Source organism: Neoarius graeffei, chromosome 7 (genome assembly GCF_027579695.1).
Source record: "Neoarius graeffei isolate fNeoGra1 chromosome 7, fNeoGra1.pri, whole genome shotgun sequence".
Taxonomy (NCBI): domain Eukaryota; kingdom Metazoa; phylum Chordata; class Actinopteri; order Siluriformes; family Ariidae; genus Neoarius; species Neoarius graeffei.
In genome coordinates this window covers 27,410,553-27,428,076 of record NC_083575.1, presented here as the reverse complement: position 1 = coordinate 27,428,076, position 17,524 = coordinate 27,410,553, and the positions used below count along the sequence as shown (strand labels likewise).

Here is a 17,524-nt window from a genome sequence, read left to right as displayed (position 1 = left end):
AAAATGTTGACAAGACAAAGTTGAATATAACATCTGTTTAACTTAGAACGTGAAAGTAAGGTTAATAATAACTTCGATTACACATTTTTCAGTTTTACTCAAATTAGGGTGGTGCAAAAATGAGTACACCCCACAACAAAAACTACTACATCTAGTACTTTGTATGGCCTCCATGATTTTTAATGGCAGCACCCAGTTTTCTAGGCATGGATAGAGCCTCCTATTTTCCGTTTCAAAAAACATTAAATTCCGTTTCAGACAATTTGTTTCAGTTACATGCTCAAATGACAACTAAATTGGCATTTTTAGATTTTCAACAGATAAAATAAGAATTCTGATTCTGAATTACGTAAGTAATAAATGCATGAAATTTTACGTTTCAGGTAACTGGTGTTGCGAGGCATCTGCATGTTTGTTGTCCTTGTGCATCTATCCCTGTAATCCTGCTTTACTGGCCTGCTGTAGTACAACTTCATATAAAAGCTTTAAACTTTCTGTACACAGTCTAATATCTTAATGCACCTTAGAAAACCTTGCACAGGTGTTTTTCCACTGAGGGAGCTATGCCAACGCGTCTCAGTTCCTGAAACACCACTCTTTCATGCAGGGGCGTCGTAGTGGGGGGGGGAAAGGGGGACTGAGTTACCAGGGCCCCAAGTGGGGGGAAGGGCCCTTGAGGAGTCTGTAATTTTATTTTCCTTTAAATATCAATACAATTTAAAGATCACAATATATGTTGCTAACTAACGTAAATGTAAAGTTTCGGGTAAATAAGTCGTTTGATTAATGGATTGAATTGTGTGTCCGAGCTTACATATAGTGTCTGGGGACAGGTCCCCCCACCCTTTGCACGAAATGGCTTAGTCCGCTTTCACCCGGCTTTTTAACTAGGCGCATTTAACGTAGCGTTCATTCTGCTGAAGCAGCACTGCGCATTGTAGGCTCTCTGTGCTATGGAAGATGACGCACAAGAAAACAAAATCCGGTTTTCAGAAACGAAAAGAGAGGGGAAAGAGACAAGAAAAGAAGTGAGGGAAAGCAACTGCTCACAAACTTTTTTCCCCAAGAAAGGGGAGTCCAAATGTGAAAGCAAATAGCCTACATTAAATGAACACCCATGGTTATAAATGCTTCAATACCCAGCGGTCTCAAAAGTAGCCGGTCACCGGCGGCAAATCGCCGGCTATGGCTTGTTATGCTGCCGGCTATTGTCAGTCGAGTCACAAAATTTAATATTAAATATTTCTGACAGCAAAAAAAAAAAGTTGTGAACGTAAATTACATCCACTATGTCATGTATGTCCGTTGCCGCGTCAACTGTGTTTACATCCTCAACATGAGTGCAGCCATTACTGCCGCCTGTGTTGCCAGATTGGGAGGTTTCCCGCCCAATTTGGGCGGTTTTAAGTGCATTTTGGCGGGTTTTGAACATATTTTGGGCTGTAAAACGTCAGCAGTATCTGGCAACATTTTTTTTTTTTTACTTAATACAAGAAATTAATGGATGCCAACGTTTTTGCCAAAATGGTATTTTATTTTCCATTGTTTAGGCAGCTTCAGCATCATACTGTGAGATTCTGTTCAAATTGTTTTTTTTCTTCTATGAAGCCTGAGTCATTTATTTTATTAGTTTATAATTATTGTTTAATTTAGTCTTCAGGAGAGACTGCCTGCACACAGTACTAGTATTAATAGTTTTTTTTCTTACATGAAAGCTGAGGCATTTATATTATATTTTAAGGTAACTTCATGTTGTGCTGTGAGGTTCTATGCACTTTAACTTTTGAACCAACAGGAGCATTTGGATAAGTAAAGCCTATTTTTCTGCATTTTTGTAGTCCTGCTAATCTTTTATATTGGTAAAAGTTGTTTATAGGACCATTTCTCAGTGTCTGTTTTTTTTAAATCAATAGCTTTTCAGTAATAACTTAATATTTAACATATCACTCAATTTTAAACAACCCCCGCGCCTCCCCCATGGCTTGCCCCCATAGTCTCCAAAATTTCTGTGGGAAACACTGGCGTGCATAACAACGCTAATCAAGCTTAAGCTAGACGACCCGCCTCAAATACCCGTCCCGGGTAAATGTTATCCCAATTTTAGATGGTCTGTTCCAAACCATCTTGCCCCATGAAAAATTTTTACTTGCATCCATCCATCCAGCTATCCCTGAACGCTTTGCGTGCATTATGTCTGCCGCTGGCAGACATTTTACCATTTTGCACCCTGCTGTAAATTATTTGTACCCTGCTATTCTCCCAAACTTTGAAGCCCCTGAATGCCACCGCGATTGTCAGTGCTAAAAACTGCACAACACAAAATCTGGAAATGGCATTTTTCTTTTATGTAATAAGCTACTTGATAAAAATCTGTTCTCTTCAGCCCAATGCAAAGGTGCTCAATTTTCATGCAGGTCTATTATGTTTGGTGACCTTTGGTGGCATTTGCTGTTACAACTTTTAATCATTCTGCAAATAAAACAAAGATTCAGTGAAGTATTGTGTGATTTAGCGTTTTTTTATTCATTGAAGAGTTGTTAGATTCCATTTCTGACCCCAATTTCCGCGATTTCCGTCTGTTTTCCGTGATCGCGGAAAATCGGAGGCACTACATGGAATGAACAAGTTGGTGACATTTTGCAACAATCTTTTTCCATTCTTCAACAATGACCTCTTTTAGTGACTGGATGGAGAGTGATGCTCAACTTGCCTCTTCAGAATTCCCCATAGGTGTTCGATTGGGTTCAGATCAGGAGACGTACTTAGCCACTGAATCACTTTCACCCTGTTCTTCAGAAATCCAACAGTGGCCTTAGATGTGTGTTTAGGATCATTATCATGTTGGAAAAGTGCACGACGACCAAGGGCACGGAGTGATGGTAGCATCTTCTCTTTCAGTATAGAGCAATACGTCTGTGAATTCATGATGCCATCAATGAAATGCAGCTCCGCGACACCAGCAGCACTCATGCAGCCCCACATAAGGACACTGCCACCACCATGTTTCACTGTAGGCACCAGGCATTTTTCTTTGTATTCCTCACCTTTGCGACGCCATACAGTTTTGAAGCAATCAGTTCCAAAAACATTTATCTTGGTCTCCTCACTCCAGAGTATAGAGTCCCAGTAGTCTTCATCTTTGTCAGCGTGGGCCCTGGCAAACTCTAGGCGGGCTTTTTGTGCCTGGGCTTTAGGAGAGGCTTCTTTCGTGGACGGCATCCATGCATGCCATTCCTCTGCAGTGTACGCCGTATCGTGTCACGGTAAATAGTCACCCCAGTTTGGCTTTCTACTTCTTTAGATAACTGCAGTGAACTTGCATGCCGATTTTCTTCAACCCTTCTCATCAGAAGACGCTCCTGTCGAGGTGTGAACTTCCGTGGACGACCTGGACGCCTCTGTGAGATGGTTGCAGTTCCATCTTTCTTAAATTTTTATGCCACTTTTGCTACAGTATTCTGACTGATAAGTAAAGCTTTGCTGATCTTCTTGTAGCCTTCACCTTTGTGGTGGAAAGAAATTATTTTCTTTCTCAGGTCTTGTGTTATGTCTCTTCCATGTGGTGCCATTGCTAACAGCATGAAATGGGGAGGGGTTTTCTTTAACACCCTTTTATAGAGATCTTGCAGTCATGTGACCGGAAAGTACACAGCCGCCATCTTGTCGGTAAAAAACACAGCTGAATTAAGAATGGATCAATTTCAACCGACGGACTACACGGCTCATTTTTCTAATAACAGATAACCAGATGATACATGTCTAAAATAAACGATCTACAGATTAGTGACCCTTATGGCTTACCGGATGTAGTTTTCACGACCGTGTCAGTGGATGTTGAACTGCCAGCGGAATACCCAGACGGGTATAATTACCTCATTAACTTTCCCTCGCTGTTCAGTGGTGAAGCACTGCGTGCTTATAAATCTCTGGACAGTTATCTTTACAGAAATTCAGGATTTGTCAGCGACTCAGATGTGGCATCTTGTAAACAAGAAAATAATCCTCATTGGATGGGTAAGTCACTTAAGTATTGAGTATAGCACTGACCAGCCGATTATAGAATAGAATAAGGTAATTCCAGCTGTAATTCCAAATCGTCCGTCTTGTTTACCATGGATCTGGTGTTGGAGAGATAGAGGCTTAGCAGTGGAGATTTGAGTGGCTGTTTTCTGAGCTTAGTCAACAGGCCGGCTCTGCAGCCTCGCTTTTGCTTCCGCTCCCGGCGCCGCCTCCTTCGCTTTGCTTCCGATAACAATCCACGGAGACCCCGCTGGTCTCGCTATCTCGTCCGGAATGTTGTGCATGCGATGGAAATCACTACAAACCGTCATTTTCTGCTGGAAACCAATGTCCAGTAAATCCATACGGTTGTAGTGGATATTGAAGTCCGGTACAGACGAACAACACGCAAAAATACACACAAAAAACATCAAAAACGTGCACAGGTAGGGAGAGCTTGTAGCCACAGCCGTTGTAGTAGTATTGCATATAGTAGGGTTTTCCAGAAGAAAAGGTAGAAGCAGAAGTAGAACTAGAAGTAGAAGGCGGAAATATGGCGTTTGACCAACAAGATGGCGTCGGTCACAATCTGGATCGGCTGTGACGTCACATGCAAGTGCTCCATAGTCAACTGTCTGCTGGACACCTGTGTAATGACTAATTAGACTCATCTGTGATTGTCTTCTTGTTAAATTAGACATTTGTAGTTGACAATTTAGCTTTGCTCCAGAGACTTTCAGTGGGATGTACTCATTTTTGCACCACGCTAATTTGAGTAAAACTGAAAAATGTGTAATCTAAAGTTATATTATTAACCTTACTTTCACGTTATAAGTTAAACAGATGTTATATTCAACTTTGTCTTGTCAATATTTTGGAAATCGTTTGTGTTCATTGAGATTGTTTAAAATATTACTTTTCAAAGGGGGTGCACTCATTTACGCTGAGCACTGTACCTTTACAACAGGCTGAAACTGGAGACTCCTTCCATAAACCATATCAACAATTATACATTTTTGTCAATTATCAGGTTTAGGTTAAGTGGAGCATCTCCTCGGCAATTACGATAATAAGTTAATGCAAATTCCTTTTAACGCCACAAATTTTTTGTCAGGCGATTAACGCATGCACGTTCTGCACCCCTCCTCCACAGTTTGGGAAATCAGGATGTTCCGTATCGTGAGTGAGCTATGTAGCGAGTAGCTGGTCGGCATAAGCCATGACAAAGTGCACTTATGTACAGAATCAACTTGTATTATTGCATTCTGACTGTTTACATAAAATGTGTGTATTTTTATACACTTTTGATGATCCAGAGGGGAGAAAAGATGTGTTAACATCCAGGTGAGAGAGTGTGCAGGCTGCATACTGGAGCGAGAGTGTTTTATTCTGAGAAATTTGTGAGTGATCCAAGTGTTTATAAAATGCAGTTTTTGCTCATGAATGTACTGTATATTTTACTGGAAAACATCTTTAATAGCTGTGTGGCTTAAATGCATTTATTGTTTGTTTGTTTGTTTTTTTTATTTCAAAGATAACCACGACTGTTGTCCAGAGTCCACATCAAGTTTATTTAGTTTATTTTATTGCATCGTTTGAGGCTGGACATCAAGTCCAGAAAGAGATGAAAATACTTTTGTTCACACTGAATTGTGCTAAACCCTCAACATTATAAAAGTGCATATTCTGGACCAATTTCATTTTTTTTTTTTTTTATATGAAATATGTCCCTTTATGTCCTAACAGCCAGCCGCTGTGTCCGGGGATCAGGTCGTCGAGGCCCCTGCCTTCAACTGCCACCCAATCCACACTGCACCAATCCCCTACTGCTACCTCTGTGGGTGGTGAACCATGAACTATGGTCATGAGCTTTGGGTAATGACCGAAAGAACAAGATCGCGGATACAAGCGGCCGAAATGAGTTTCCTTTGCAGGGTGGCTGGGCGCTCCCTTAGAGATAGGGTGAGAAGCATAGTCACTCGGGAGGAGCTCGGAGTAGAGCCACTGCTCCTCCACATCGAGAGGAATAAGCTGAGGTGGCTCGGGCATCTTTTTCGGATGCCTCCTGGACGCCTCCCTGGGGAGGTGTTCCAGGCATGTCCCCCTGGGAAGAGGCCCCGGGGAAGACCCAGGACACGCTGGAGGGACTATGTCTCTCGGCTGGCCTGGGAACGCCTCGGTGTTCTTCCCGAGGAGCTGGCCGAGGTGTCTGGGGAAAGGGAAGTTTGGGCTTCCATGCTTAGACTGCTGCCTCCGCGACCCAGCCCCAGATAAGCGGAAGAAGACGAGACAAGTATGTCCCTTTACACACTCATCCAGAAGGGTAATCTTGCACAAGGCCATCTGTCTACAGCAGAAAAAAATAAAACAAAACACGTCTGGAAAAATCCCAAGGGAGTCTGGAGCCAGATTCGTGACGTTACCTGCGGAAGCGCCAGCAGGCTGCGCGAGCTTTGCACGGTTTCAGTGCACAGCCTGTGTAGACCAAGCGCTCCCATTTCTCTCTCATTGTCTGGTCTTTTGGGAAATGATGAGTACTAATCCCATCAAGATTGGTGTTGCTACACCCTCCTATGATACATCTGTTAACCATTTTAATAATTACGTGATAACGTTGGAGAAATTTGCAGAAAACCACCAGGTCGTTTTCTCAAACAAACCAGCGCTGAAGTAGGATTCAGAAGGAGGCGTCCCACACGCGACGTCATGAAAATCAATGTTTGCCAGGAAATCCAAATGCCAAGTTTTTTCAGAGGCGGACCAATTCGCCTCAAATGGCTTGATTTCAACTGAATTTTTCTGGTAATGCGCAAGGTAAAAAAATTGCAGAGAATGCAGAATGTTAGATATTTGACCCAAGTTTAATATAAAATAGTAGCCTGGCAAGCCAGACTAAATGTGAATATTTAGTCTGGCCTCGATCCGTAGACATTTCCAAAGGGGGTGGGAGGAACAAACCGCGGTCTTTCAAACTGTCTCTGTGCGTATAGGCCAACGCTCTGACCAATCAGCGCAACAGTGACTGTGACGTAGTCAGAGCGACAGAAAGCAGTGGGGGAGGCCTTGAAATTAAATAATTTTTCAAAATGCGTATTAATTAATAAACAGGTTCTAGATATTAAGAAGTTTGGAGATAATGACCACAAGTTTGGAGTCTGTACCACATACACTCTTTTTTTCCAAGTGTTTTTCAAGGGTTTGCTTAAACTGTTTTTGAGAGTTTTTATTTAGTGGTGTTTGGTGAAATAATTTCCCTTAAATTTAAAATAACGGGAAAATAAGAAACAATCAAAAAGTAATGTTTCAAAGCTGTTTATTAATTCTTCGTACTGCACAAACTAGCCCCATCCTTTTGGCTACGAGCGGAGCCAGCTGGTAGATCAGACTTTTGCCATAGCCGGTCGGCAAAACAGCGAAAACGTCCTTCTTGAAAAGGAATGAGCGGAGAGCCTCTTCCTGCTCATGTTTCAACGAAAACTCCAAGTCTAATTCTTCTAAAACTGATTCCAAAGCGGAGTCAAACGCGTGCTGTTCACTAGCCGTAGCCATCTTTCCTGTTGTGCTTTCTCCAGCGTCGCGCAGCTTTGTCGTCACTCCTGCAAAAGCCCGCCCAAAGAATCCAAACAAAAACCTTGCGTTGTGATTGGCGGGCACGATTTGATGCCCGGGGTGTTTTTGTTTATATGGTGCGAGGCTAGACCCACTCGCTAGGCAAAATATTTTTGGCCGCTAGGCGGGTGGGTCTAGTTTACTAGGCTAATAAAATAGGAGAATTACATTGATCTTGCTCCTGAATTTACCTGCGATATGCACTTTAACGCTGCTTTATTTTTTAAAATGCACTGGGTGAATAAAATGCTCACGAAAATAATTTTTGCTGTGTCCAGCCTTATCCTTCCTGACCTGGCCACATACATTTGCATAAAGTAAGCATATTTGTCCACGGCCACTCTGTAAAAACTTGAAAAATATCCCTTTAAGGTACATTTAGAACAGATTAAAAAAAAAAAGTGATTAATCGTGAATTAAATATGGACAATAATGTGATTAATCCTGATTAAATATTTAAATCAATTGACAGACGTACCAATTGTTTCACTGTACTGAGTTTTGCTGATACATAAAATTCATCAGTACCATCTGACCAGTAAGATCTGACACTTCAGGAGTGTAGCTGGAATTTTATAAAGGAAAAAAGAAAAAAAAAAATCATGCCTAATTATGGGTAAATACACTTTCCTTACAGGAAACCAGGAGCTGATGGACAGTCTTACATGTTCTTTGAGTACACACAGCAGGGTGGTTAACATGGTGTGAACTACCAGCTCTCTTAGGCCAAATTTACATTAGACCGTATCTGTCTCGTTTTCTTCGCGGATGCACTGTCCGTTTACATTAAACCGCCTGGAAATGCCGGGAAACGGGAATCCGCCAGGGTCCACGTATTCAATCCAGATCGTGTCTGGTCAGGTGCTGTGTAAACATTGAGATACGCGGATACGCTGTGCTGAGCTCTAGCTGGCGTCGTCATTGGACAACGTCACTGTGACATCCACCTTCCTGATTCGCTGGCGTTGGTCATGTGACGCGGCTGCTGAAAAACGGCGCGGACTTCCGCCTTGTATCACCTTTCATTAAAGAGTATAAAAGTATGAAAATACTGCAAATACTGATGCAAATACTGCCCATTGTGTAGTTATGATTGTCTTTAGACTTGCCATCCTTCCACTTGCAAGTAGTAAGTGATATGCGCTGGGATCACACACACAGCGGCTCAGTCCCGAATCACTGCTTGTGCACTACACTCGCGCGCTCTGTGAGCTGCCCAGGGCCGGAGTGCGCACCCTCCAGAGGGCACTCGCTGTTCAGGGCGGAGTGATTTGGAGCGCAGGATGCCTGCGGAGCCGAGCGTATCCGTGTATTGGTGTTGCTGTGTGCACGCGAATCGTGTATTGGTGTTGCTATGTGCACGCTAATCGTTTTAAAAACGTTAATCTGATGATCCGCTGATACGGTCTAATGTAAACCCCACCATATCAGCATGCTCACAATCCAAGTGTTTTTTTCCGGGTGGGGGGTTGGGCTGTGGCGTTGGGCTGTGGCGTCGACGCAGACGTTCGAAAGTTAAAATCATTCTTCGGTATTGTACCTTCACAAATCACTGGTCCAAAGCAGAAACTGGAGCGTGCATGTTATTTATTTTACGGTAACTACCAGGCGCTTTGAGGAGCAAGCCGTCACTGAACTGTTATATGCATCTTTTTTCTAGAACAGGAAGTGTGCACACAAACTTTTCTATAAATGTGTGTGCCTACATTTTAACAAACACTATTCCCCCCAGCATCTAGCTGTTACTATAAAACCCAGTGTATATGAACACTACTGTGACAAGCTTGAACTTGCTGTTTGAATGCATCTGCATTTTATCACCACCATTAAAATGATTAGTCTATAAACCTAACTCGACGGTTCCCCCCCCCCCCCCAAGTAAAATTTATTTTTGGGTCAAAATATTTTGGTGGTGGGCGGCACGGTGGTGTAGTGGTTAGCGCTGTCGCCTCACAGCAAGAAGGTCCGGGTTCGAGCCCCGTGGCCGGTGAGGGACTTTCTATGTGGAGTTTGCATTTTCTCCCAGTGTCCGCGTGGGTTTCCTCCGGGTGCTCCGGTTTCCCCTAGCCTGGGCCCGCCCATCCTAAGCATGATGCAACACGAGGGCCTGTTGCGAGCTTAGTCTGGCCAGGCAAGCTATCTACAGCTCTTCCAAGCTCCCGAAAAATCGGGAACCAATCAACTTTGAGCATCTCCAACGGCCCTGGGTAGAGGCGTGTTCAAGGCACTGACGTAGCAGAACTGCGACCAGAAGCCATGGATTGTTTACAGAATCTATGCCGGAAGCGCTTCATTCACATCACGAACATGGAGCAGCTCAAGCCTTTGACACAGCGGTAGATGCTGTATTGAAAGCATTCAACGGGAAGTTCTCATTGAAAACGGAGCAAAGAGCAGCCCTGGAGATATTTATCTTCTTCCCGTTACTCAAGCAGTTTCCGTCGCGTCACATACGTCAGAGGAAAGAGTGATGTGATTGGTTTAAGCTTCGTCACAGCCTTTTCTGGCTTCGACCAGTAGCAAACTGAGGCATTTCAGGGAGGCGGGTCAACCACGCACTTTGGGAAACGGTTGGGCTTAATATCTTTGCCAGACCAAATGCTCGCAGAGCTTTGAAGTCACGTTAGCCAGACTAGGTTTTCCCCACAGTCCAAAGACATGCAGGTTAGGTTAACTGATGACTCTAAATTGAGCGTAGGTGTGAATGTGAGTGTGAATGGTTGTCTGTGTCCATGTGCAGCCCTGTGATGACCTGGCGACTTGTCCAGGGTGTACCCCGCCTTTCGCCCGTAGTCAGCTGGGATAGGCTCCAGCTTGCCTGCGACCCTGTAGAACAGGATAAAGCAGCTAGAGATAATGAGATGAGATGAATATTTTGGTGGTATCACTAATGAATGCAGTTAATTACAAGTCCAATATATATATTTATCAGTTTTATTTTTACATTAATGAACCCAAAACGTTCTGTTTCCTCTGACAAAAATTGAGGTCACATCTTTCAAGTGATAAGTTGGGATGAGAACCCTGGCCGCAATACGTGAGGTAGAGAGAGACAGGGCGGGGCTTCCAGAGGGTGTGGGGGTTAATATCAGGGCATTCAAACCACCTATGCAACCGTCAGTCATTCCAGATTTAGGTCAACTGACTCGTCTGCTTTTTTATTGAAGGAAAAATAATTAGTCTCTTTTGGTGTAGTTTTACTCAGAATGAGTAAAAGGTTGGCAGGTCTGAAGTTGCATGGAAGAACGCAAACAGACAGCCAAGATATGGATTACGAAACACACCAGGCAGCAGTATCAAGTTACTTCCTGAAGGAAATAGCACTAACTGGTTGCGTTCCTGGATCCAGGCCTTGAGAAAACATTCGGTCCCGTTTCACGTTTGGCTCAGCCTCATTTGCAGTTTAGCTTTGAGAAATGGGCTTGATCTTTGGTCATTATGCCACCTTGTTACTGTGCTCACCCTCACTGCAGTCCTTATGCCCCCCTCATTATTGGAAACTACTCACCAGTATGGAGCACAGGATCCCACAGGCAAAGCATATGATGAACCATTTGATCCTTGTGCTGTAACTCAGTGTGGAGGCATCCAGGACCTGAGGAGAACAATGGCAGGATATCACACGGTTCCTTTCATTACAGGACATGCTGACTGAGACTAAATCAAGACGAGCATGTATGGTTCTTGTACCACAAACAAAACAGAATTGGTAAGAGGCTCTTTTGATTTAGACTTGGCTCAATTCCCAACAGCAACTCAACATGAAACCGAAAGCCCAGAGTTTCACAAGCAATGATGGATCTTTGATGGTTCATAAACATTGCAATTACTGAACAGACAACCTTGAGCTTTTTTCCCTAGTGCACCATGTGGACGACCTTCTAATTTGCACAAAAATAAAGGTTATGTTGTTCAAGACGCACCAGGCACAGGACAGCACGAGATACAGACAGCTTTGCCTGACCAGCTGGGTATTTTACTGTACCAGCAGGAAAGCTGAATTCCCATCCATTTCATCTGACATGATGAACACTACAAAATATTTTTTTGCCTCAGTGTTTAATTTATCTGCAATATACACTACTTAATATCAAAACAGACTGAAAGTGCCAACGTTAAAATTTAGTTATGGCCGGGTTCTTGCCCAAACTGATAATCACATCAGCAGTTTTTCTCTGGCTAATCAGACAAGGTACACCACCACTCTTGCCGGAGCAGTTGGGGGTTCGGCGCCTTGCTCAAGGGCACTTGAGCCAGTCTTGCTGGTTCAGGGAACTGAACCAGCAACCTTCTGGTCCCAAAGCTGTTTCTCTAACCATTTGGCCAAAGCTTCCCTGATAAACAGTATTAAAAATAAGCTTAACTTCTGTGGATTTAAGCATTAGGTCACCCGACTACAGCTGTGACAGCTAATTGATTCGGTCACCTCAAATAAAACACGAGTCTCTCAAGAAAAAAAAAAAAAAATCAGCATTTATAGCTTTACATAGGAAAATGTTCATCTCTCACTGCTCAGTAGTTAAAAAAAAAAAATGGACATGCTTTTTTTAACAGAAGTATTCGTCCATGATGTGCATTTTGCCTTTTTTTTTTTTTTTTTTTTTAAAAACAACCATATTTTTAGTTTAAAGTGCCATTCCACCATTGGATGTATTTTTTTGGCATAAAATACTATGACAACATGACTAGACAGAGAAATCTTTTAGCTTCAAAATGATATCAAACATAATTTTGACAACAAGTATATTAATTTTGCGACCAAAGTCACCTACCCTTTTAATTTCCGCGCAGTAGTGAAACGTGATGTCATCGGCAGGTTCCCCTTCTTGTGTACCACGTCACGTGGCACAGATTATCAGCAATGGCGGATAGAACGCGATTTCCACTTGTCGATTGCGGTGCCGATATTCACCATCGACCGTCTCCTTTGGGCATCACTTGCTATTTTCCTTCGCTTCTTTTCCGAAGCTGACAATCGTGTTCTATCCGCCATTGCTGATAATCTGTGCCACGTCACACGTGACGTGGTACACAAGAAGGGGAACCTGCCGATGACATCACGTTTCACTACCGCGCGGAAATTAAAAGGGTAGGTGACTTTGGTCGCAAAATTAATATACTTGTCGTTGTCAAAAAATTATGTTTGATATATCATTTTGAAGCTAAAAGATTCCTCTGTCTAGTCATGTTGTCATAAAATATATTGTATTTTATGCCAAAGAATACGTCCAATGGTGGAATGGCACTTTAAGATTAACAGCACTTTGCTCTTAGTTGTTAGTGATGGAACACGACAGCAATGACACAGGACTACAAAACTTGTATCGTGCAGCATTAACACCACATTCAAATTAAAATGGCAGACACAAACACACCATGCAAAGCCAACACGATGAACATCATAAGTAAAGGAACATGCACAGCAAGAGTAGTTGGTTTGTGTGTGACTATCGCACAGCGGATCCAGAAACGATGACAATGCATTGCTGTTGATGCATTACATACAGATGGACGGCAAATTAAAGTGATAAACCGTGGCTCTGTGGTTATTGTGAGGGTGTTTTGTTGCAGGGTTTAGGATCACTTGTCCCTTGAGAAGGAAGGGTCATAGCAAACAATTAAAGGTACAAGATCAGTGAAATGCAATACTAATTACAAAAAAGCATTAATAAGGCTTATTATTAGCAACGATATTGACAAGACACACACAAAAAATTATATTCCTGTGGCTGTGTTTGGACTCGGTTCAAGCTTTGAGTAGGAACCTTCGCTACTGAACTGATGGCCAGTGGAAAAAGCGCCATGCCAAATGTTCTACAAACTTGTGATTTTTTTTTTTAAATAAATGTCACATAAAAAACTAGAGACGCCCTGAGGAAAGAATCTCTACACGCTTCATGGATGTGCGTTTAAAACCTCAAGAAAACCAAAATCCTTGATTGCGTTCTCATTAGATTAGTGCTGATCTCATGGACAGACAACATGCATGAGGCATCAGTAGCAGATATCTTGGTTTATGTTGCACACTCTTGGCTTACATAAACTTGAGCCTCAATAAAACTGGTGTTGTGTATTCTGTTCAAAACTATACATCTGCTCGAAGAAGCCTAGTGAGCGAACGCTTACTTGGGGAGTTTTATAATAATTTCAGCTCATACATTTAGAGTGAATGGATATCGAGCTGCAAAGATGGCTTTCGGCTTCTGAACAGATGAACGTCAAATCATCCACATTCATTAGGCTGATCAGCAAGTTCGGGTATTTTTCAGGCAGTGCTTATAACCCCCTTTTTCGCCCCTCTTTTAAATACATCATCAAAGTAGAGCAGCACAGTGGTGCAGTGGTCATCACCCTCTCTACACAGGAAGCAGATTCTGGGTGTGAATCTGTCAGTCGAAAAGAAAGAAAAAAGAAAGCACAACTTTATTCATCACACACTTGTGAAATTTCCTCTCTGCATTTAACCCATCTGAAGCAGTGAACACACACATACATACATACCCAGAGCAGTGGGCAGCCATGCTAACAGCACCCAGGGAGCAGTTGGGAGTTAGATACCTCGCTCAAGGCCGTCCCATATTAGCCTAACCTGCATGCCTTTGAATTGTGGAGGAAACCCACGCAGACACGGGGAGAACATATGCAAACTCCACACAGAAAGGCCCTCGCCGGGTTTGAACCCAGAACCTTCTTGCTGTGAGGCGACCGTGCTAACCACTACACCACCGTGCCGCCCCAGCCCAGGGCCTTTCCGCGTAGAGTTTCCATGTTCTCTTTGGGCCCGAATGGGTTTCCTCCCACAGTCCAAACACATGCACAGGAGATCAAGTGACCACTCGAAATTGCTCATGGGTGTGAATGGCTGTCTCTCGGTGTTAACCCTGGGGTGGCACGGTGGTGTAGTGGTTAGCACGGTCGCCTCACAGCAAGAAGGTTCTGGGTTCGAGCCCAGCGGCCGGCGGGAGCCTTTCTGTGTGGAGTTTGCATGTTCTCCCCGTGTCTGCATGGGTTTCCTCCACAGTCCAAAGACATGCGGTTAGGTTAATATGGGACGGTCTTGCCCTTGAGTGGGCGCTGTTAGCATGGCTGCCTACTACTCTGGGTGTATGTGTGTGCGCGTGTGTTCACTGCTTCAGATGGGTGAAATGCAGAGAGGAATTTCACAAGCGTGTGATGAATAAAAGTTGTTCTTTCTTTCCACCTATCCAGGATGTACCACGTCTCACTCAGTCAGCTGGGATTGGCTCCAGCTCTCCCTTCATCCCACAATGGATAAGCAGCTTAGAGAATGAATGAATGAATGACATCCTGTTGTGTTAGTCAATATTTTACACCACGTTCTTTGGAGATTATTTTTCAAACTTAATCCAAATATCTTACCTTCCAATATACATCCTCTGAGAGCATGTAACATTTGGTGGAACAAATATATAGTTAATAATTAGATATATCAAAAGAAGCTATGAAGTTAATAGTATAACTACAACACAAATGTATTAAAAAAAACACACAATCTGAAAGGTGACCCAAAAGAATGTTTGTAATTGTTTTCAGTTTATTTAGTGCCTGAACACTCAAAGTCACTTTAGAGAGTATTAAAAGAGACAAAAACTGTTGTCATGCATTATTTTTTTTATTTTACTTTTACTCGAGTCACAAAACAGCTAGGAAGGTTACAGCTGGCATTTTATGATGGCTACACAGTACAGGTTTAGAGCTGTATCCTAAACAACTCCTCACTCCCTACACAAGTGTCCCTCATAGGGTATGGAGTAATAACATTTTATACACTACCAAGTGAACAATATGTTCAAAATGGAGCCATTTGAGACACGGCGATAAAATAACCACTGAATATACTAATTATTCGTTTTATAAAAACACTAATCCGTATTATAAAAACACTAATTCGTATTTAACCAACGAAATAAACTAAACTAACTCAAACATCCGAACAGAGTTAAATAAAACTATTAATAGTTGGCAGGATGAATGCTAACTAGCTTAGCCACCATTAACTGCCTCTTTAAAACGATACGCCACGAACAAAACCTCCATTAAGGAAGACATTTACCAGAAACAAGCAGACAGTTTACCTGCGTCGTCAGTCCAAGCTCCTCGTTGTCTTCTCGGCCATTTAAAACTCGCCGAAGCTTGTCCATGGCTGACGCTTTTTGTTTGAGTTATTGTTTTGACAGTTCCTCAAACTTCACACATTGAGATAACAAAACTGTGGTGTGTCAATAACCGAAGTACAAATCACACACCAAGCCCTATATAGGCCCCCTAGGTTGGGTTGAAAACACTGCGTCTACACCCTTTATAGTGCACTATATGTATCGATTAGGGAGGCGTTTGGAATGCAGCCTCAATGCTGACCAAAATGTGTACTTCTGATTCCACATATCTGTAAAAGAACAATCCACATGTCTGAGGGGGAAAAATATATTAATACTATCATTTTTAATGTGTCAAAAATATATATTTTCTTTTCGAAGTATCATTTTTACGCCGCGTTTTGTTGGTTGTAAACATGTGACCAATGACGTAAGACGCTTTGCACTATCACATGACCTCTTGAGCAGCGTCATGTTCAAGAGCGCCCCCTGGGGGAAAAATAGTGTATATAATACATCTCATCTCATTATCTCATCATCATCTATAGCCGCTTTATCCTTCTACAGGGTCGCAGGCAAGCTGGAGCCTATCCCAGCTGACTACGGGTGAAAGGCGGGGTACACCCTGGACAAGTCGCCAGGTCATCACAGGGCTGACACATACCGTAGACACAGACAACCATTCACACTCACATTCACACCTACGGTCAATTTAGAGTCACCAGTTAACCTAACCTGCATGTCTTTGGACTGTGGGGGAAACCGGAGCACCCGGAGGAAACCCACGCGGACACGGGGAGAACATGCAAACTCCGCACAGAAAGGCCCTCGCCGGCCACGGGGCTCGAACCCGGACCTTCTTGCTGTGAGGCGACAGCGCTAACCACTACACCACTGTGCTGCCCCTATATAATCTCATCTCATCTCATCATCTGTAGGCGCTTTATCCTGTTCTACAGGGTCGCAGGCAAGCTGGAGCCTATCCCAGCTGACTACGGGCGAAAGGCGGGGTACACCCCGGACAAGTCGCCAGGTCATCACAGGGCTGACACATAGACACAGACAACCATTCACACTCACATTCACACCTACGGTCAATTTAGAGTCACCAGTTAACCTAACCTGCATGTCTTTGGACTGTGGGGGAAACCGGAGCACCCGGAGGAAACCCACGCGGACACGGGGAGAACATACAAACTCTGCACAGAAAGGCCCTCACCGGCCACGGGGTTCGAACCTGGACCTTCTTGCTGTGAGGTGACAGCGCTAACCACTACAACACCGTGCCGCCCCTATATAATACATATTTAAATTAAAAAGAGTGTTTCAAAAAAGTAAAGTTTCCATTCTTAAACTGGTGAATATTGGGTTTCCTTTCAGACCATTTGCATTTATGGATATAAAACTTCTCATATAATGTTGATGTTTAAGAGCTTGCATTAAAGTGCCATATGATTTACCCCCTAGTATTTGGCTTTTAATGAAAAAGTATTTTCATTTCATGAATCTTGAGCATGAAGAAAGGAATAGGGACTCGACTTAAAAACCAAAACCTAATGTGTGTTTTGATATTGACGACAGTTTTGTTGAAGGAAGTTGTGGTGGCAGTTGTGAAAAAAGGAGTGTAATCTTGAGAGTGAAAACAGGAAAGAAAAGCTTCACTTGAGAGTGACTGTACTGTACCACAAACAGCTGAACTCCCCATTGATATTTACTGCCAGTCCTGGGTTAGCTAAACGCTATATATCCAAAAGTTTGTGGAAACCAGATCACCGCACTCATTCCAGATTTTGTCCCTG

At 43.0% G+C, this 17,524-nt stretch overlaps 1 protein-coding gene across 2 annotated transcripts in view; it reads right to left on the bottom strand.

Annotated features, from left to right (window-relative positions):
* Positions 1–15,869, bottom strand: part of sft2d1 (SFT2 domain containing 1) — a 43,354-nt gene extending 27,485 nt beyond the window's left edge. The window contains exons 1-2 of one of the 2 annotated variants that reach the window (XM_060925455.1): positions 15,705–15,869; positions 11,117–11,203 (exon numbers count right to left, since the gene is read on the bottom strand). In XM_060925455.1, coding sequence (XP_060781438.1) covers positions 11,117–11,203; positions 15,705–15,770 — 153 coding nt within the window. In that variant the 5' untranslated portion in view covers positions 15,771–15,869. The remainder of the gene's footprint in view (positions 1–11,116; positions 11,204–15,704) is intronic. The other variant, XM_060925456.1, reaches the window with a different exon arrangement.
* Positions 15,870–17,524: the final 1,655 nt, after the last annotated feature.